This window comes from Zeugodacus cucurbitae, chromosome 2, assembly GCF_028554725.1.
Source record: "Zeugodacus cucurbitae isolate PBARC_wt_2022May chromosome 2, idZeuCucr1.2, whole genome shotgun sequence".
Taxonomy (NCBI): domain Eukaryota; kingdom Metazoa; phylum Arthropoda; class Insecta; order Diptera; family Tephritidae; genus Zeugodacus; species Zeugodacus cucurbitae.
The window spans coordinates 60,979,835-61,002,175 of NC_071667.1; the positions used below are offsets into that span (position 1 = coordinate 60,979,835).

The window sequence follows — 22,341 nt, forward strand, 5'->3', positions numbered from 1 at the left end:
ACAACAACAACATTGTATACACCATCCTCAATTCCCGACTGCGTGCCACAAAGCTTATGCAGACATGTTGAGCGGGGGGGCGAAAAAAAGAAACAATATTAATTTTGTAAATATTTTCACTGTTTTAATTAGGCTTCACATAAGGTGTATAAATAATTTATATAAGTATGTAGTATATACACATTTATATACATTTAAGTTTGCACTAAAATAACTTGTTTCAACTTATAAATATTATACAGATACATTATATATAGGTAGATTGGTAGGTATACATATATTTTGCTTAATTAGCTAGTTAAGTTAAACTGTGTCGGTGTGTGTATGTGTGTGTGTGGTGACAAGAACAGAAATTTCTTTTTATATTTATTTCAATTTAAAATATGAATTTCATTTTTTTTTGTTGTTGCAAATATGTATTTATTTATAATGGGGAAAAAATTGTAAATTTGCTGTGATGTTTGTCTTTAACCAAACTTGGTTTATTGTTTAGCTTATGTTTGGGTTACTAGTTGTAAATCGCTAATTTATTGTTTTTGTATGTGTGTGTGTGTTGTGTAAAGAAAAAAACTTAAAACAGTTTTATAGGAAGAGTTTGGCATTAAAATAAATATTCGTTTGCTAAATATGTTTTTTTTGTTTATATATATATACATACATATATTTTGCTGCTTGTACATGGTTTTTGTTGCTATATATTAAATGTTTTTTGTTTTTTTTACAAATTATGCTAATTATAGTTTTTTGTTTTTGTTTTTATAATTAACTGCCAATTTGTTTTAAAAGTGCTTTTTTTATATATATTTTTTTTTTAACTTAATTTAAATATTTTTTTTCATATTTTTTACGCACATAAATTACAACAAAATCATTTGTTTAGTTCTTAAAATACAGTTATAAGTTTTTATTTTTTTCAAAAATAGTACATTTTTTGTCGCTTTTTTTCTTCAAAGAGTTATAGTTATGTGTTACATGTATTACATAAGTAAAACCCAATGACTTAGCAGGGTGCGTGTGGGAATTTTATAAATAATTATAACGAAAAAAAAAATTAATTAAAATAAAATTTAATTAAAATAAAATCACTACTAAAGATAATTTAAACTTTATATGCCTAGTATGCAGACAAAAAAGGTGGCAACATTTGCTATTTAACCTTTTAGTTTATAATATTTACAAAAATAATTGTTTTTTAGACACTCGGAAAGCGCTTTTCGCCGCACAAATTTTGTTTTTTTACAAACAAATTCTTTTCAAAAAATGTCTATAAATAAGCGTTTTATTGTTTTAAATAATTTTTTTTCAAATTTTCAAATAATATAAATAAATAGAATTTCATTTGTTAAAACTTGCTATATAATAATACATATATGTGTGTGTGTGTGTATGAAAGAGTCCCCTTAATTAGGGCAAATGCAACATCGGCAATTATTACGCCAAATAATCGCAATTTGAATAAATTTTTTTCTCGTTTATATATATATATATATGTACATACAGTAGTGTCAAAAGGTAAAATTTACAATATTTTTCGAAAAGAAAATATTTCTTACACAATTTTAGACAATTTTGTATCATTAATATGTATGTATTGTTGTTGTATTGATTATGCATTCGGCATTGTATTTAATTTTTCCTTTTTCAAATTTCATTAACAATTTCTTTTAACTACATATATATAGTATGTATGTACATATGTACTTTTTCTTTGTTTTTATGGTAAATGTGCCGCTTTTTGTTGTTGTTCTTTTTTAATATATATTTTTTTTTTTAATAAATTTAAGTTTTTTAATTTCACTGTACTCGCAGTGCTTTACGTTAAGTTACGTCGTAATAGTAGGCGTGTTGTTGTCGTCGCTTCGATCGTTTATTCGCGTCGATCGGTTTGCTATATATAGTAGGTACTTATATATGTATGTACCGTTATTGTACATATACATATGTATGCACTTAGTATGTAATCGTTAGGTACGCTCGTTAAATTGTACACTTAAAAATTATTCACAGCTTTTTTCAAAGTGCTTGCCTTGTTGTTTTTGTTGTTGTGTGAGTGATATTTTTTTCTACATTTACGTCGCTTTGCAGTTTTTTTGCATTTTTTTTTTGCATTTTTTTTTCGCTAAATTTTACGCCTAATATCTACTACACACATAGTATAACTAATGAATCCTTATTGTTGTTGCTGCTAAGTAATTAGCGCGCTCAATCACTGGTCGACATGGCCATCACCACATTGTTCTCCTGATCCATTGCCACCGGCGAGGATGGTATGCTGTGATTGCTGCCGGACGCCGTCGTCGTTGCTATCGCCAGACCCGTGTTTGTTGTGGCTGCCGCCGCTGTGGATTCGTCGGCCACTTCGCGTATCGACATGCACGACTGCGACTGTCGTATGGGTGCAAAGGTGGAGCGCAGGTTGAGACGCAATTTGGCGGGTGAATGACGTTTCGGCATGTTGTTGGGTGTGCAGCAGAGGAAGGGCGATTGTGCGTTGGCCAGTGCAGCTGACGGTGAGTTCGGCGTCGAAGCGGATGGTGATGAAGCGTACGAGGAGGCGGACAATGAGGAGGAGGACACGGACGATGAGCAGGATGCCTCTGTGGAGGTGCACGGGGAGAGCAGTACGGCCGGTGCACCGCTCGGCGGTGGCCATGTCAGTCGCATTGCTTGACTATTTGTGCAATTGCTACTGCTGCTGGCGCTGCTGTGACTGCTTAGCGTGCTGCGCGCATCCTCAAACAAGTCATCTTCATCGGCAGCGCATAGTTTACGCTTGGCATCGCCGGGACGTTTGCGCAATAGCGCCGCATCTGTTTCATCCACATCCTCATCGGCATCGTTGTGTGTACGTGTGGTGGTGGTGCTGTTGCAGCTGGTAAATTCGACTTGACTAGACGTTGGTGTTGTTGGTGTGCTGGCGACTGGCGTGACCGGCTTCAAGACGCCGCTCGTACGTAGATTCTGCTCCAATTCGAGCAGTTGACCCATGAAGTTCAGGTTGGGTGAGATGATGGGCCGTGCGCCTTTCACCAGCTTGTAGGCCTCGAATAGTGAGAGTGATTTGTAGCGCATGACATAGGCGATGGCAATGGTGGCGCTGCGCGATATACCCGCATGACAGTGCAGCAGTACGCGTGAGCCGGTTTTGCGTGCATCCTCTGTGAAGAAAGGAAGAAAAGCGAAAATTAGCACATTTTTTATTTTTAGTTATTTAATAATAGCAATAATATTATTTGTGGGTTAGCACACAATCAATGGGTGGAGTCACAATTAACGTACGGGTGTGTGTGTAAACAAAGATAGTGACGCCGCTTATCGAAAACTCCTATCAAAATCGTTATTTTTAAATCTATGCGCTCATCACTCAACACGCTAATGGCATGAAAAACTGGCGCTGATCTAAGCATTCAACTCACACTCACTTTATCAGCGTTATTTCATCTAGATAATGTAAAGGCTGTATGTACAAGCGCCTGTCGCGTGCTTGTGGCCATGCGAAAATAATCTATGGAGTACAATTTGGTGTTCATAAAAACTATTTTTAAAAATTGCTAACACAATTAAATCGTATAAAATAAAATAAAATAAAATAAAATAAAATAAAATAAAATAAAATAAAATAAAATAAAATAAAATAAAATTAAATTAAATTAAATTAAATTAAATTAAATAAAATAAAATAAAATAAAATAAAATAATGTAAAATAAAATAAAATAAAATAAAATAATGTAAAATAAAATAAAATAAAATAAAATAATGTAAAATAAAATAAAATAATGTAAAATAAAATAAAATAAAATAAAATAAAATAAAATAAAATAAAATAAAATAAAATAAAATAAAATAAAATAAAATAATGTAAAATAAAATAAAATAAAATAAAATAAAATAAAATAAAATAAAATAAAATAAAATAAAATAAAATAAAATTAAATAAAATTAAATAAAATTAAATTAAATAAAATAAAATAAAATAAAATAAAATAAAATAAAATAAAATTAAATAAAATTAAATAAAATTAAATAAAATTAAATTAAATAAAATAAAATAAAATAAAATAAAATAAAATTATATTAAATAAAATAAAATAAATTCAATTTGAAGAACGCCTAAATGTATGCTATATTTTTTGCAATTATTAACACACCAAACTAAGGGGAACGTATACGTAGTGGTGTACACTAACTCAAAATTCAGAATTTAGCTTAAAATGAATTGAAATAACTGGATATGCTTTTTACATAAGCTTTAAATCTGATTTCAAAACATTTCTGCATTTTTTGGAAACAAATTTAAATCTTTTAATATAGATAGTGGGCCAATATACTCAAAATTCTCCCACAAAAATTTTGAAAAATAAATATTTTGAAAAAGCTAAATATTGATATATTTATACCGTTATAGATTTCTATATCTAAGCTGACATTGAGAAAGGTCACACCAGTTAGCATTTGCTGTATAAATACACTCTTCAATCATTCAGACTGCTCGAGTAATGATTAGATAATGTTTCTTCTAAATAAATGAAATGTTATATATTAAATATTCATTAGTATATGAGATTTCTTTAAAATATTTCCTTCTAAAATTATTAAAATTAATTTTTTTATAGCGATTCTTTTTAATTGGATCTCCTATCTATCAGACTTCAGTATCCCAACAGTTTACAATTTATCATATTTCCAATTAATAATTATACAATAAAGATAACACAATAAGCGCTGCTCATATACTTATACAGCTAATAGTGCATTTAGCGGCTCAAAGACATTCACCTGCCGCATAATTAGGCCAATTTATTCATACACACCGCTATAGTTTCTATGGGTTTCAACGAAATTACTTTCTTATCAAATTCAAGCAACAACACTGAGGGCATGAATACTCGTATATACATAAAAATACAGTTATTACGGTGCATTGCACTGAATGCCTTCAATGGCTACAAGGTCAAAACGCTACTTTGGTTTGTTGTCAACTAAAAGCGATGACTAGTGAGTCACTAAAAAGTTTGCACTATTCAAAAAAAAAGAAATTCTGTGATTAAGTGATAAGAGCGCTTGAAAAGAAGTTTGATTTAAAGTAACGTTATTAAAAGCGGAAAATTTTCGCCTCATACGACTTTTGATAGCAACACTGCAACAACAACAAATGTGCGCGTGTAAAGCTTGTAAAAGCAACGCAACAGCGGCAAAGGCAAATTCAGCCGTTCGAATGACGTTGATTATATTGACCAACAACAACATTTACAACAAATTTTACGTGCAAACAAAATATTTTTGCTAACTGTTTTTCACATATATATATCTACAGTGTTTTTGTTTTTGCCACTGAAATGCTCGCCACTGTTGCTTGCTGGCTTAAGTCGACGAGCGTAAATACGACGTTAGTCGAAGTGTAACAAACCATAATACCGCAATTCAATAACGTTATGGTGTTGACAATGTTTGTTTTTGCTTTACTATTGTTTTTGTTGTTTTGTTTTTATTGACTCGGATGACTCAGAAATGTACTCACTGGCAGCCTTGTTGGCAGTATTTCACAGCCCGCTAGCTCCTCTGACTGACTGACTTATCGACTAACGTCGTTTGGCTGATTGATTGGCCGTGTCGGCTGTGAGGACGCATTAGCGGGTGGTGGTGGTGGTTATGGTGGTTGCCATAATGGGTCGATGGGGTGTGCTAGACGCATAGCGTAATTCTATTGACGTATGGCAAATGCAGGCACTCAAGTGAGTACGTACGTAGAACGCTTAAGGCTTTTACTGCCAACGATAAGCTCAAACACAGCGAGAGTGGAGTGGATATGTATATATACTTATATGCATATTTACAACAACAAAATGACAATAAATTAGTAGTCAATATTTTATATCAATTAAATGAACGTTCTGGACCGCTAGCAGTGAGGTGGAGGTGTGTATTATTGCACTTCTGGGAATCTGAAGAACCACTAACAACAAAAAATTCCAAAAAATTATCTCACAACCGGCGTTAATCCAAGTAATCTTTGCTATAATGCTACACTTTATGGCATGTGACACAGGGCAAATACTACGCTGTGTTGATAATATGCGGTGATTGTGAAATTCTCATGACCCATGGACGACTTGCAGAGATCGCAAAAATGTATGTGTAATACAAAAAATTCTTGTGTGTGATAATCAATATGAAAATATAAAAATACACAATTGTTAAGTAATCTTATCATTGTTGTGACAGCTATTAATTGTTGCTTGTTGTTTTTGTATTTTTCACGTACGTTATAGTTTATTATTTGGTTTTTTATTATTTAAAAATATTTTGCGTTAATAAATATGATAAGGCTTATGCGTGCTTAGCATTTTATAGCGGTGGTAGTGTGAGAAGAAGTGCTCAATGGGATTAATAAAGTAAATTTTTGGACCACTGAATTTAGTTGTAAGCTGAAAGTAGTTGCTATAAAAATGCTATAATTTTATGGCACATTTTTATTTAAGTTTTCGTGATTTATAAAGTAAATTTTGGAACTCTGCGTATAATTGTAAGCTGAAAATAGTTGCTATAAAAATGCTATAATTTTATAGCAACTTTTTATTTTCGATTTTGAGATTAGCTAAGTAAATTTTGGAACTTTGAGTTTAGTTGAATGTTAAAAATAGTTGCTATAAAAGTGCTATAATTTTATATCAACTATTTATTTTCGATTTTGAGATTAGAAAAGTAAATTTTGGAACTCAGAGTTTAGTTGTAAGCTAAAAATAAAAGTGCTATAATTTTATAGCAAATTTTTATTTTCGGTTTTTTGATTTTATTATATTGAAAAAAAGAGAGAGAAAAGAGAAATTCACATACGAATTCTTAAAAACATAAACCTAAAAATTTGTACTTTAAAACTACTAAACTGAGACAGTAAACTGGATTGCTTTAATTCTATATGAATTGATAATGATCACAGATCAACTATTGCTATAATATCGAAAAAATTTTAGCAAAACATTTACGCAAGCGAGCAAAATCTTTAATTATCAAAATTATAGCACAAAAGTACTGCTCATAAATACCAAAATAAAGGGCGAATTTATAAATCAGCAAATACATATTTATTTAATTTATACACATACGCACGCTTAAATCTTATCGAGCCGTTTCTTCGCATTTTTTATTTATTTTGCAATAGAGAGCTAATATTATATGTATGTATGTATGACGCGCTTATCAGTACACATAAGTTTTTTATTTACTTTTTCATTCTTTAATTAAGCAAATACGTAAATCTTATCAAATTGAGTATTTAAAAAAAAATAAGAAAATATTGCAATGAAATAAATATTATGAAGTGCCGAAGCTGCGCCAATTCAGCATAAATATTATAAATATTGTATTGAAAAAAAAAATATTAAAATGTTGAAAAAAATGTATAAATGTTTTAAAGGCACAAAAGTCAGTGTCTGAATGAATGTACTATTGAGGCGCCACAAAAAAAAAATAATATTGAGAGCAATGTTTATATTTCATATCTATATATATATATATATATGTACATGTACTCCAATTGACACAGGTGTTAGCAGTCTTCTTTTATGTTTCATTCTTTATATATTAACTCATAACATATACTTCTATGTATCTCTATACTCGTATATACATCTGTATGTATATATATCGATATATCCGCTTATGCTATAATATGTATAAATAAAAATTAGATCATAATTCGCTTTTTAGCCGCAGAAAATTCAATTACACAGCATTTTTAAATAGAACTACATATATATGTAAGCCCTTGGATCATTTTAATTAGATTGTATTTTATACCGCGATACATACGCACAAACATTTGAGTATAATTATTTATACATTTTAACATTAAACCATAGCATAGCTGCTAATAGGAAATGCTTGCTGAGTTATAAGGAAATATATTACGAAAGCAAATTTATTATATATTTATATACTAAAAGTATATTTAATTTCGTTGGAAATCGTACATAATCAAGTCATACGTATGCCAATGAGGTCACTAGTGGAATGTGTGGCGCCAAAATTTGTAAACAAAATCAACAAACGCCTAAAACAACAAGCAACTATAATGAAGTTTCTTATATTAAATAACTAGAAATCATTGAACCAAGTATTATATTCCAAAGAAATTTGTTCGGTGCGGAAACAGGGAAACTGTTTCCGGAGAATTTCTAATTGATAATTTTATATATACTAAATTCGCAACTTTGTTGCTAATAAATGACTTGGTTTGTTATCAACGAATTATAAAGCTTGAAGGGTAGCGAACATTTTTAAGTAACTGTTACAATTTTAATTTGGTGGTAGAAACAGAACTTATAATTAATAATTTTTGATTTTGAAACGTTTTTCAGACTTGGGAATTAAAAACACAACTGGTATAAATTAAAAAAAAAACTGGTATAAATTTAAAAAATGCTATAAATTAAAAATGCTATAAATTAAAAAACTGGTATAAATTTAAAAAAACTGGTATTAATTAAAAAATTGCTATAAGTTATAAATTCTATAAATTAAAAAATCTGGTATAAATTAAAAAAACTGGTATAAATTAAAAAAACTGGTATAAATTAAAAAAATTGGTATAAATTAAAAAATGCTATAAATTAAAAAAATGCTGTAAATTTAAAAAAAGCTATAAATTAAAAACTCTGGTATAAATTTAAAAAAACTGGTATAAATTAAAAAACTGGTATAACTTAGAAATTGATATAAATTAAAAAGTTTTATAAGGTTACCTACGATTCATAAAAAAAATTTTGTGAGTAGCGCATCTAACAACTAACTGGTATAAATTTATTAAGCTGGTATGAAAAATATTTTTGTGCCCAATTTATGATTTTTTTAATGTATTTTTTATATATTTAAACTTCTGCGCTGCTTTCAATATATGACAGTACTCTTTATTCGCAACTAATTCCCACCTTTGAGTAGCAAGTCTACGATTTTTAGCATTATGTGAAAAAACGCTCGAAAAAAGCTAAACGTTTTTGGGAGTGCACTTAAAACGCTGTAAGGGGTGTGTCAACGAGCCAGGTCGGCATTAACACACATGAAGAAACAAAAAAATAAAAAAAAACATAAAAATAATAAATCAAAAAGCTAGCTATGCCTGATTGTCTTTCTAACAAACTAACTGTCCAACTTCCTTACAACATTAACTGACTGCCACACTGTCTGCTTGACGGTAATATAGACACGTCTAATGTATATGAATGTGTACATATTTATGTATTATATGTTTCTCTCTCTAGTGTAATATGGCGGTAATAACATTGCTGACTCATAATGTTTGCCAAAGCATACGATACGAGTTGAGTGGAAATCGCCTTAAAAGTAAACACAATTGTTTGGCTAAATCTATGCGCGTACATTGAATTTGGTGGTTGTTGTTGTAGTTTTTGTTGTTGTTAATAGTACTATTGTAGACAGTAAACTCATTGTATGCCTTAAGTATATACATATCTAAGTGTACTTGTGCTTTGGTGGAGTGAGCTATTAGGCAATACGCAATTATGATTTTATGTGCATTTGCCTTATACAAAATGATGACGCGTCTGGTTAAGAGGAAGTTTGGTGGATAAAAAGTAAAAAATTAAGCATAACAGTAATGCAAAGAAATTTAGAATAAGTAACCAGTAGCTGAGTAAGCTATTAAGCTTAAGTTTAAATTTGGGCTGCCATTCTACGCATTTAAGAATGCCGGTGAGTAACACCAGCTAATTCACATTAATTGCCACAATGACGTGTAGCAATGCGCTTTCACACGCTACCCAGCTTTGCTACTCATTTTCGTGCGAACTAATTATTATTGGCATTGGCGAAAATAAGCATTACCGATGCAATAAAAATAAATTAACGCATAAAACAAAAGCGTAAGTATGTCGTCAAAAGTAATTACAAAGCGATGATTAAGCGCCACCGCCACCGAAAGTAACAAAAAAAAAAAAACAACGATTAAATGGCGACTGTAAAAGGCAGTGCGCTGCGCATGCGTGACTCGCGCACGACGCTTTTGACTCCACACACAAGCAAATACAGTATACTTTCAGCATGAATGAGTGCTGATGACAACGCAACGGAAGTAAATATTGAACAAATCGATTACAATTACAAACATACATACATACACATATATAGATATGTAAAAATTTATTTATGCATTTACTCATTATGAATGTTGATGATTAATATAGTACAGCGTGAGCAATTAGTGGGTGCTCATAGCAATGGAATGCCACGCATGCACGCACTGGTATTTTTCACTAGCTTTGTGGCGTGCTTTCAGCCAGCTGCACGCATCACGCCGTCCCCAAAATGCTGTAGAATGACGCAAGGTCTGCTAGCTGTCCGCTGACTGACCGCTAGTCTGGTGCAAGCAACTAATGCAACAATAGGTTACACCGATGACGTGTGTTACATGGTCGGCGGCATTGTTGTTGTTGTTGCATGTTGCCTGAAAACGTGCTACACTTACGAGTTCGTGTATGCTTACAGCTCATCAGTCGATCTCTTTTCTGCTTCTTCTTCTTCTCGCTTTGCTTATTTTTAATTGAACGTGATGATTAAGAATATTTTGGGGATGACTCTTAGCGCACAGATACTCGTATGTGTACAAGCTTGTCACTTGCAGCTGCAACATATCAAAAATACGATTTAAAGTGCAAGTGTGTGTGTGACATTATCGGGCGATGAGCTGGCTGCGCTTTAGCGATATGCAGTTAAATATACACACATGTCACATATCACTAAGATTAAGTAGTCAGCGTTGCTTTGTTGTTGTTGTTGTTCTTATTTTTTTGTTGCATTCAGCAGGTCGCCGTTAATTTGACCGACTGACTGACGCATAAAGGCAACAAGCGAATGGATTTGCGCGGCGTCATGTGCGCCAGACAGGCATGACGCAGACACGCACTTTCAGTTGCTACTTTATGTACATATATATTTTGTGTTGACATACATACATACTTACAGACGCGCGCGGCATTTTATGGCTTTGTGCGCTGTCTGTGCCGACGCAGTCGTAATGTCCTTCAGCGTAAATACTTTGATATATATATATATTGCATATCGGGCGCTTCCTCGTGCTGTAACCTGTGGCATGTTGGCATTTAATTAAAAAACAAAAAAAAAGCAACAACAACAACACTCTTATTTATGTTTATACAGTAATTCTGGCTACGTGTTTTTAAAATTCAATGCAGACACTCATGTTCTTTTGCTCGAATTCTAAAATGAGCCACTACCGCTTGTGCCGCTGACTCATATACACAGCGTTTTGCCTTAATTGTTCTTTATACTTAATTTATAGTGACTTTTTCGTAAGCTTCTACGCTCTTTCACAATAAAACTCATTCATGGCGAAAACACACAAAAGAGTTGTAGCAAGTAAGTTGGTTGACTCGCCGCTGTGATTTACTTTTACTGGATGAGTAAGCGCATAACAGTGCTGCCAGACTGCGTACTTTTATTCACATATAATTCTTACTACTATTATATTTTGTTCATTTCATACTCATTTTTTCTTATTATTTATGCTTTTTTTTATTATTTGTCTTCTTTTTTTCACACTGCCTCTGCTTAAGTCATGGTCAAAACGCGTTTTCGCACAGCCACTCACATACAATTCTTTTCGGCAGTGTTGTTGTCGTTGTTGTTTTGTATGCGAGGCAGATGCAAAGTGGCCATAAAACAAATGGAAAGGTAAGCAGCGGGCAAGGCAACAAAAAAAAAAGAGTAAAAGTCATCAGTGCGCGGGAACATAATAAATAAAATCATAAGAATAACAATGATGCAATGAGTAGCGTGTAGCAGGTGGCAGCAATAAATACAAACACACACTGAAGTATAAAATATAAATATACTTGTGTGTTTGAATGTATGCATGGCGTTAGGTAAAACTCTGAGTGTGTGAACGGACGCTAAAGTGTTGGCCAACAGCAGGTAAATTTACACCAATCGTCACAAGAGCGTTTCGCCAATGCAAAAACAATAGCAAAAACTATACAACTGAATTTACAGTAAGCTGAGTAGTGAGTAGAGTAGAGTATGAAGCAACATATATGTATGTATATATATTTTGTTGTGATGACGAATAGGCACTGTGGTGTGGAGTCATTTGAATACAAAATTGAAAAAATAAAAAATAAAAATTATAAAAAAATAAATAAATAAATTTAAAAAATGAAAAAAAAAATTAAAAAATAATAATAAAAAAAAATAAAATTAAATATAAAAAAATAATAAAAATAAATAAAAAAGTAAATAAAATATAAAAATATAAAAAAATAATAAAATTAAAAACATAAAATTAAAAAAAAAAAACAATAATATATATAAAAGAAAAACTAAAGAATTAAAAACTTAAAATAAAAAAATTAAAACCCTTTTAACAATTTATTTTTTTAAACTCCTGTAAAATCATTTCGGAAAAACTTTTAAGTCATATTCAACCAGGACGTAAATAGTACAAAAACTTTGAATTTATAGCCTACTTTTAGGAAATTTTAAACAAATTTAAAGATTGTAGTATACTTCTCGGGGGTCTAAACTATATTTTGTGCTTACTTTTTCCAAAAATTTGAAAAAAATATCAGTTTTTCAATAAAAAAAACTTCAAAAATATAATGAAACAAATTAAAACAGCTTCAAATGTGAATACGTATATCGAATATTGTCTTAAAAGTCATATTTTTAAGCATTTAAGTCGAAATTAATCGTTAAAACTTCTAATTCTTAGCTATAATCGTATTTTAAAACATCGAAATGCTAACTAGAAGTGTCGTTTTAGTTGCTATATTAAAATTATAAGCTCGTTTTTACTCGTTTTTATTAAAAAATAATTTCCAAAACGCCTTTCGAAAGTCATATAATGAACTTGGGTGTGAAAAGTACGAAAATCTTGAATTTATAGCCAACTTTTATGTTATTTGAATGAAATTTAAAGTTTTGTAGTATACTTTTAGGGTTTCTAAACTAGTTTGGGACGATATCTTCTCAACTAATATGCAAAAATTTATTCAGATAATTTTTTTATTAACTATTCCAGTACAATTGGGCTTAAAAAGTACAAAAACTTTGAATATATAGCATACCTTTAGGCGCTATGAAAGAACTTTCAGAATAGTAGTATATTTCTAGGATTTCTAAACTGGTTTGGCACTATAACTTCTCAATTAACATAGAAAAATGCGGTCTGTTAATAATTTTTCGTAAATAATCCAGTCCACAACTCTCTTAAAAGTGAGTTTTCGGACAAATTTCGAAGTTTTAACATATTTTTCGGCATTCTAACAGTTGCTTATAAGAGCATTGCTTATATAATAAACTTTAGCTAACAATTATGCTACAATGCATCACAGTGCGACTTCCTGTAGGCGAGTCATTGTACATCGTTAAGGTTGTGATTACTGCCGTTTAAATGCATACATATGTACACGTATATATATGTATATATATTTGGTATATTATTATATATTGTATATATATTTGAAAATATTTCTACTCATTATGCTTGCTTGCGGTCAGCTCTGCACTTATGCGTTAGCTTTGGTAGCATATTTGCATGATAAGTGACAAACGATAAATCAAGAAAATCAAACAAAAGCCGTAAAGCGAAACAACAACAACAAAATACATAATAACAGCGAGCAGTAAACAGTAAACAGTAAATTAAACGTAATTATTGCAAATGATTCATGCAAAACTCTAGAGGCCGCCGACGCCACAAAAGTTCAAGTGCGTGCCGCCTTAAACGAACTTTAAGCGCAAACTACACACACAAGTGAACTGAACCCGAAGTGAGCGAGCAACAAGTAAAGCGCGAAAATACAATAAAGTTAAGCAGCGCTGTTGAGTGGAGACTGGCGCGCACGCGCAGCTTACAGCCTACAGCCTTCGCTGCGTCACTGCAAGGAGGTAGTGCGGGCGGTGTGGACTAACAACAATTTGCTGCAGTGTCATACAAAGAAGCAATTGTTATGCGGTCAATATTTTCGAAGATTTTGTGTTGAAAAAAAATAAACCAAAAATTTTCCTTTGACGCTTTGACGGCATGACCTTCAACTTGCGCAGTCAAGCAGCTGATTGGTTCATGTGCGTTGAAATCAACTCATGTTGAGTGTTGGCATGCAAACAATTGAAAAAAGGGAAAAAATATTTTTATTTTTATATAAAAAGCTTTTATGCGTTGTTTTTTTTGGCGAGTTTGTCGACTCATCGCCGTCGCGGCCGTGCATTCAAGTGCAGTAATTAGACAAACAATATAATAACATTTCAATAAAACTCCGCGCAAAGGGAAGTTCATTTAGTTATAAATTTAAATTTAAATTTTTTTTTTTAATTTTAAAAATAATTACAATAATAAAAACAAATGCGAAATAAACACAACCTTCACTTTCTTATACGGCGCATACAACGCGATTTTGTTTTTGGCGCTGCTGCTGATGATTCATCGAGACAATGCGCACACCTTTATAGGGAGCGCCTGCGCGCACGCTACCGAAACGCCAGCACACATACATACAAACACACAAACACGCTTATAAATATATTTGCGCTTGTGATTTACTGTAGCTGTGTGTGATTGACTGCCTGACAGCTTGATCATTTGCTACACGCTTGAATGGGTCGCATGGATTCCCGTGTGTGTGTTGTCAACAGCAACATCTGACAACAACAACAACAACAATACAAATACAAACAAATCATCAACACTGTGTGATCTCATGCAAATGTAAACAAAAAACAGCGAATTCATACAAAATTCGCTATAAAATTTAATGAATCTCGTGTGCCACCCTTACGCTTAAGCCATGAATGTCCGTGTGACCCGCCTCCCTTATTTAGATTGCTGCCTGTTTAACTCTTTATACCGCGAAACGTTGGATGATTTCAATGCCAATGATTTATATACAGATGAATGTGCGAGCTGGAATTTTTACAAGCTTACGCTTACCACTTTCTTGTGAATAAATATATATATATACATATATATATTTGTATGACTTATAAGCAATTGTTTATATTTGAAATTGCTGAAACATGAGTCTGCTTACAGTTTGATATGTTTGCGGACATAACTGTTTATATATACATACATACATATATAAATATGTATATATATATATGCATTACTAAGTATGTGGCCAGCTGAGTAAGTCATCAAGGCGGTTAACCGGCAGCGTTGACCAAAGGCCGCGCAAACATTAATACATGTTTGTATGTATGTTGTAATAAATTCCTTTCTCACACACACACTCACATTGGCCACATCAATATCAGACACATTTCGCGCTGTTTTCTTGAAAAATTTTCTGGGTTTTCGACACCCACCAACAGCGCTTATTTTTAGCGCGATGACAAATGCGTGGAAATATTAAAATATTTACATACATGCACATCATTATTATTGTCTGTGCGGCATTTATTAATAACTCTGCACACGTCCTCAAAAAAAAGCATCCGCATTTGGGGAATATTTGGCATATTTTCGACTTTAATTGCACAATCACGAACATTTATTGCATGGATTTTCCACATTACAGTTATTAGTTATTATAAATAGCTAATCTGCAGGACTATTAGCAACAACAACAACAAAAAATAGCAACAAAAAAGGATTTGATAACTACTTGTTGCTGTCATGCTTACGAGATTGCACACAGCACCCAGAAAAGTAATATGTTCTCATATGAAGAAAAAAAGCACAACAACAACAATAAAAATGGCGTAAATGTAGCTAGTCGCACTTCTATTTGCAATATGTTATTATTGTTTTTTATCTAATCAGCACTCAGTTGATAATTAACACCTCTGCTGTCATTAGATTACATTTGCTTGTTTGTGTAAGGTCCAACGTCGGCGATGTTGGATTGCGTAAATGAAAATATATATGTATGTACATTTTCAGTATTTGCTGCTTGTTTTTATGACTAAACAAAGTCAAAAGCGCAGGTAGCTTAATTTTCGAATATATTTTCAGTGGTTTAAAGCTTTTTAAAAAATTTATGTTTAGTGCAAATATTGTACTAAGCAATCAAAATTGTTTGGTGAAGCAGCAATATTGGTTTTTCGCTTTTTATTTTCAATTTAAAAAAATTTAAATTTCGAAAACTGCAGGTTTTGGAGCATAAAAATCTATTTTTTAATATATTTGCAATTTTATTTGTTGCTAATTTAATTTTAGCGAAAATCTTCATACATTTCCGTGCTTAAGCGCAGTTTTTATCAATAATTTTACTAACTTTCAATTGTTAATGCGCCTAAAAGATGCACAAAATATAGTTAAATAAATATTTACAACTCAATTTACTTTAGAATTTATTTAAAAACATTCATTTTATCATTATATCAGAAAAAATTATAAAATTTCAACTCCAGCTAATCAAAATACTCAATAATATTTTTTGTTGCCTACATTTAGGCTAAAAACCGATTACTGCAAATTTTATCAGAAAACGTACTAAGTATTAAAAAATATTTATTTTCTTTTCTTACGTTTACTTCCAAATATTACACTCTCAAACTGTCATATTTGAGTTTTACTTTCCTTGTCGTCCCTTGTCTCGCTTTCTTATCAATTTCATCATAGCATTGTGTTACTTTTACTATCTGCTCCATCTTTATTAAATTATTAAATATTTGACTTTCTTTTTAATACAATTTTACTCTAAATAACTCATCGCATATGCATGTTATTCGTGACAGCTTGTCGTTTATCGTGCAAACAGCCGGTGCAACTGTAAGCGAGAGAAAGGCAGTTTCAAAAACTGCGCCTCTAGTTTTCTAGGAATAAGTGTACGCAACATATTTGTAATTTTTTTTTTGTATTTTCTTCTATACAAATATTGTGTCTTTAGTAGACCAAACAATGTAGCACATTGTTATAAAGATACTAAATTCTTTTTTTTTTTTGTTTTCAAAGTATAAAATTTTAAAAATTTTTTGCATGCTATTTATGTGCCCAAAAATTCTTTGCTTAGTAAATTATGTTTATAATTTTTATATTTTCAACTTTTTTGATATGCTAGAAATTAAAAAAAGAATTGTTAGACACTTTTTTCCCCTTGTGATTTTGTCTCTCAAGCAATATTTTTTGTAGAAGAACAGAATATGTAAAAGCCGTATCATGGAATAGAATTAAGCTAAAAAATATGTCTTTAGTTTTTGATAAAATATTTAAAATTTCAAATTTCGAAAAAATATCATGAGATAAAATTTAATATATTTTTAATCACTTAAATTTTTTGTTGTAATTTTTATAATTTAATGTTTTTGCATTTCAATAAACTAAATATAGCTTTAAAATAACTTTCCGAGCTAAAACATAATTTGATATATTCCTTTCAAATTTTTTTTTTCGCATGCGAGATTTTTTTTTATCTTGTTAAATTAAAAAAAAATGTTTCCATGAAAAAATACAGTTTTATACAAAAATTTAATTTTTTCGCATGCGAGAATTTTTTATATATGTATGTATGGTAAATTTTTTAAATTTGTATTTTAACCTTTTCAAAATCGAAATATAACTTTTGAGATAATTTATGCAAGCTAAAAAAAAAATTTATATTTTTTTCGCATGCGAGTTTTTTTTTAATTATTAATAAATTGTTCCCATTCGAAAAATTTTGTTTTATTAAAAAATTTTGCAAGCTTAAAATATTTTGTTATTTTTTTTCATGCGAGAAATATTAATATTTTTATTAAATGAACTCATATCACAATAAAATATCGCCTTCTCTTCATGACCACAGCTGACACGTGCCTCTTAAAAATTTACAGAAATCTCTACATCATTTAGTAGCATTTTTATGTCAGCGGGTCAAGCAAAAGAGAGAAAAAGTAGCCGTAAAGACTGTTAATGCATTGTTAAATTTGAAAATTATGTATAAAAAGTATAGAAATAAAATCATGAAATAAACGTAAGATAACTGTCAATAAAGAGCGTGAGAGTAACATAGATAGTTAGAGAGTGAGTAAAGGTAATGAAGCTATGTTACCTAAATGCAACAACAACAAAACAGTGTAGCAGTGATGACAGCAAGAAGAATTAGTGAGCTTTTCTCAAGCCGACTCATGCACGAAACTCACAAGAGTGCAAGCCCTTAGAGCTAGAGAAATTTTTGAGGTCAAGTGCTAGTTATACTATGAAAAAAGTGGAATTAGATTATTTACGCTTGGAATTTGTGGAAGAAATTTAGGAAATGGTAACAACAGTTGTTTAAACACATATTTATTATTGTTATTATTTCCTTTTGTTGAAAGCGAAGCAACTGACCAAACTGACAGTGGCGGAAGCAGGTGGGCAACGACAAGTCAAACATGGAAGACAACTATAATATATGTACAAATTTATATATAAAATAGTTTAAAAAAGCGTAGTAAGACAGCGCTACGAATGGGTTGACTATATACATGCATATATATTATAATAATACAGCAATAACAAGCCATCATTGGCCCCTCGAGTGTATGAAGGGCAGTCAGTCGGGCGGTTCGGCTAATTCTAGCGTGAAGAACGTGCGTAATGACACATTTGGTTTGTTTGGCGAGTCTATGTTTGCGCGTAGCATTGCCGCGGGCTAATGAATGGATAGTGGAAATAAATATGTTTTCACACCATGGCTTACTGATAGCCATATGTAAAATGTATGAATGGCATGCAATGTAAAGAAATCAATGGAGCGCTAAATGAATGAGTCGACAAACGACAATTGAAAGTAAAGAATAGTCATGAAAAAATAAATAAAAAGCAAATAATGTAAAATCAAATAGAAACACGCACACAAACGGCGAATGAAAGGATGAATATGGATAATTGCATTTGTGACAAACAATGCGCGGTGGGGCTTAAATGGATTTTTAATTGCTTATTTGCATAAAATTTTGGTGGCATACAAAATGTGTGGAAATTTACGTAATGAAATAAATAATTGAATTGGAAGTATTTGTATGAATTTAGCGGTAGATTTAAAGATATAAGGTATATGATATGTAAAGCAATGAATGAAAAAAATAGAATTATTTCTAGGGATTAGAAAATGAGTAGTTGTACAGGATTATTTTAAGAAAAAATTGCAAATAATTGAAAATTAAAAATTTGAATAAAAAAATTTAAAAAATATGTATAGATATAAGGTATATGATAGGTAAAGCAATGAATGGAAAAAATAGAATTATTTCTGGGGATTAGAAAATGGGTAGTTGTACAGGATTATTTAAAAAAAAATTGAAATTATTGAAAATTAAAAATATTAATTTAAAAAAAAATTTAAAAAAATATTAATAAAAAAATTAAAAAAAAAAAAATGTATAAAAATATTTTTTTTAATTTTATTATTTTTATTTTATTTTATTTGATTTTTTTATTTTTTTAAATTTATAAAAATATTTTTTTAAAAATATTTTATATTTTTATAAAATTTTTTTATTAATATTTTTTAAATTTTTTTTTAAATTTTTTTTTAAATTAATATTTTTAAAATTTAAAAAAAATATTTTTTAACAAATTTTAAATATATATTTTAAATATTTATTTTAATATATATTTTGAAATTAAAAAAACGTAAATTATATACCTTTTTAAGGTAATTTTAAAGAAAAAATGTAGAATAAATTAAAAAAAAAAAAAAAATAGTTTTGAACCAAAAAATAATAAAAAAATTAATATACAAATTTTTAAAATACATAAATATATTTAAAAATTAAATACAATTTTTTTTTAATAAAATAAACAAAACTAAAAATTAAATTTGTAAACAAAAATAAATATAAATATTTAAAAAATCATAAATAGGCGAATATTAAAAAACCCAAAACAAAACCAAACAAATGAATATTAAAAATTTTCAATATTAAAATTGAATTTCGAAAGGTAAACAAACATTTCTGTTTAACCTAAATTTTTACAATTTCCTCATTAACAATTCCAGTACAGTGTATTTTGCTGCCAAGCCTCATAATTTTAGCATGCAAATTTTCAGAAATTTATGGCTTACCAAAAAATAGTTTAATTATTATAATATTATCTGTTATTTTTCTGTTGTTGAGCATAATTGATGCCTCCAGTACATGAATGAATTTGGCATGCGCAATGAGTGAAAATCCATAAAAAAATAATAATACTACAGAAAGTCTCAAAAAAGAAATTATAATCTTAAACACAAAAACACAGACTATAGCCATAAGCGTCAGAACACAGGCATTAGTATAACAGCACACACACACACACACACGCGCGCACCTAAGTGCCACGAAAATAAACACAACGCCATATAAATAATATACGTAAGCACTTAGCTGTACATATGTATGTCTGTATGTCTGTATGTCTGTATGTATATGCAAACATTTATATTTACTCGCGCACAACAACGATTGCTACAGAAAATTTCATGGCATAAAAATGAAATGGATGATGAGTCATCGTCGACAGTCGACAGCCGCAAAGCCACCAACCAACCAAGTAGTCATCCAACCAAGCAGTCAGCCAGCCAGTCAGTAAGCGAGCGCGCGATTTGCTGTTTTTTGTTTTTGTTTTTGTATATATGTATGTCTGTGTTGGTAGATGAGTGTATTTGTAGGCAGGGAAGTCGTCGTCATTCAGTCAGCCAGCCAGCTAGTCATCCATTGCAGCTTTTGTTGATTCTTTACTTATGATCGCTGTTGTTGTTCTACCTCTTGTTGTTGTCATATTGTTATTGTGTAGCTGTTGCTTCAATAGCAGCAGACCCCGGCGGGTCGGTTAAGCGTGAGTGAGTAGAAAGAGCGAAATTTCGCTTGCACACTCGAATCTGCTAGATAACCATTGCATATACGGACAGACATACATATGTATATGTGCCTGTATACACTCACACACACACCGTGTAACTGTAGCGCCGCCGTTCAAGTGTGTGTGTGTCTGTGTGTATTTATGGGCATATTTACCAGATATTGCCGTGTATTGTTGGTATTTAAAAATTCTATTGTTGTTGTTGTCGCTTTAGTTTTTTGTACTTAAAAGGCACGACAAATACCAGGAAGAGTGCGGTGAAGAAGCAAAACAGCAAGCAGCAGCAGCAGCAGCAGCTGAAATGTGTAGCATTAGACACATATACAATTTGCTGACGTTGAGTAGACTGCGTGTGTGTGTGCTGCTCAGGGGGGTTTGCGCGCGGCATTGGGCAGCGGAAAGGTACTACTTACTCACTCGTCGTCGTAGATTATTGTAGACTTGTAAAATGAAGTGTGTGCGCGGTGGGGTGATAATAGGCCTAGCGAGTGTGTGAGCGCTGGGTGGTGGGTTGGTGGGATGCAGTAAGGTCGAACTGTCAAACGGTCGTTCGGTGGGTTGGTAGGCAGGCAGTGAATATGTTTATAATGGTTTCGTGCCGTGTGCGAATTTAACGAAAAATAATTACTTTTTTTGTAGAGCCTTTGTTGTCATCAGCACTTGTATGAATGTACGAATATATTATGTATATATATATGTATAATACATTCATTACATAAACACACGCATATTTATAGGCTTTCTTTTAAATATTTATTTATATCAGTACCTTTGTGATCATTTTTTTTTTTTTAATTTCTATTAAATTATTTTATGATGCACTGTTGAGTTTTGGGGAAAAGCGCTTGAGTTGGTAGAGACATGTGCAGTTCCGAGGTTGAAATTGCCATCTCAAATCTTATGAAATTCAATTTCCGTTAAAGTAATATAACATATTTCATAAATAAATGTGATTAACTGCGGTCAATGTGTGATATGTTCATAGTAAAATTGCAAATGGAATTATCTGTAATATTAAATTAGTAGATTCTATGGAAATGCTGTTTATTTCATGGTACTTTTTGAAGCGTAATTGTCATTGAATTTCCAATAATGAGTATATACTATATAATTTATTAAAAATGTATGATTATAACGCCCCTTATGGCTCATTAGAGTTTCAAGAATGTGTAATAAACTCAAAAAGTGGTGAAAGGCAAAATTAATCATAATTATTTCATGTTATATTCAACGTTAAATCAGATTTAAATTTTCTTAAAAAATTTGACTTTTTTCTATTAATAATATTAATATTAATATTTAAAAACATATCTAAAAATTAAAAACTAATTTTTACACAAAAAGTAGGGTCTCAACTTTTTTACGGGCTTTCCAATAGTATAAAATTTTTAATTTTTCAAAACAAAAATTTTTGAAAAAATTAGAATCAATGATCAATGGTGGGAAGCAGAAAAATTTTTTTTTAAATATATATGTATAAAAAATATTTTTATTTTAAATGTGAGGTTATGTAAACATCTTCCAAAGCAAAATTTAGAATATTCTTGCAAATTTTTATTTTTTT

General features: G+C 30.7%; 1 protein-coding gene across 1 annotated transcript in view; it reads right to left on the reverse strand.

Moving 5' to 3' along the window:
- Positions 1-388: 388 nt before the first annotated feature.
- LOC105217214 (tyrosine-protein phosphatase vhp-1) overlaps positions 389-22,341 on the reverse strand; it is a 49,551-nt gene continuing 27,598 nt past the window's right edge. Inside the window, exon 4 of the mRNA XM_054229223.1 lies at positions 389-3,158. Coding sequence (XP_054085198.1) covers positions 2,203-3,158 — 956 coding nt within the window. The 3' untranslated portion in view covers positions 389-2,202. The remainder of the gene's footprint in view (positions 3,159-22,341) is intronic.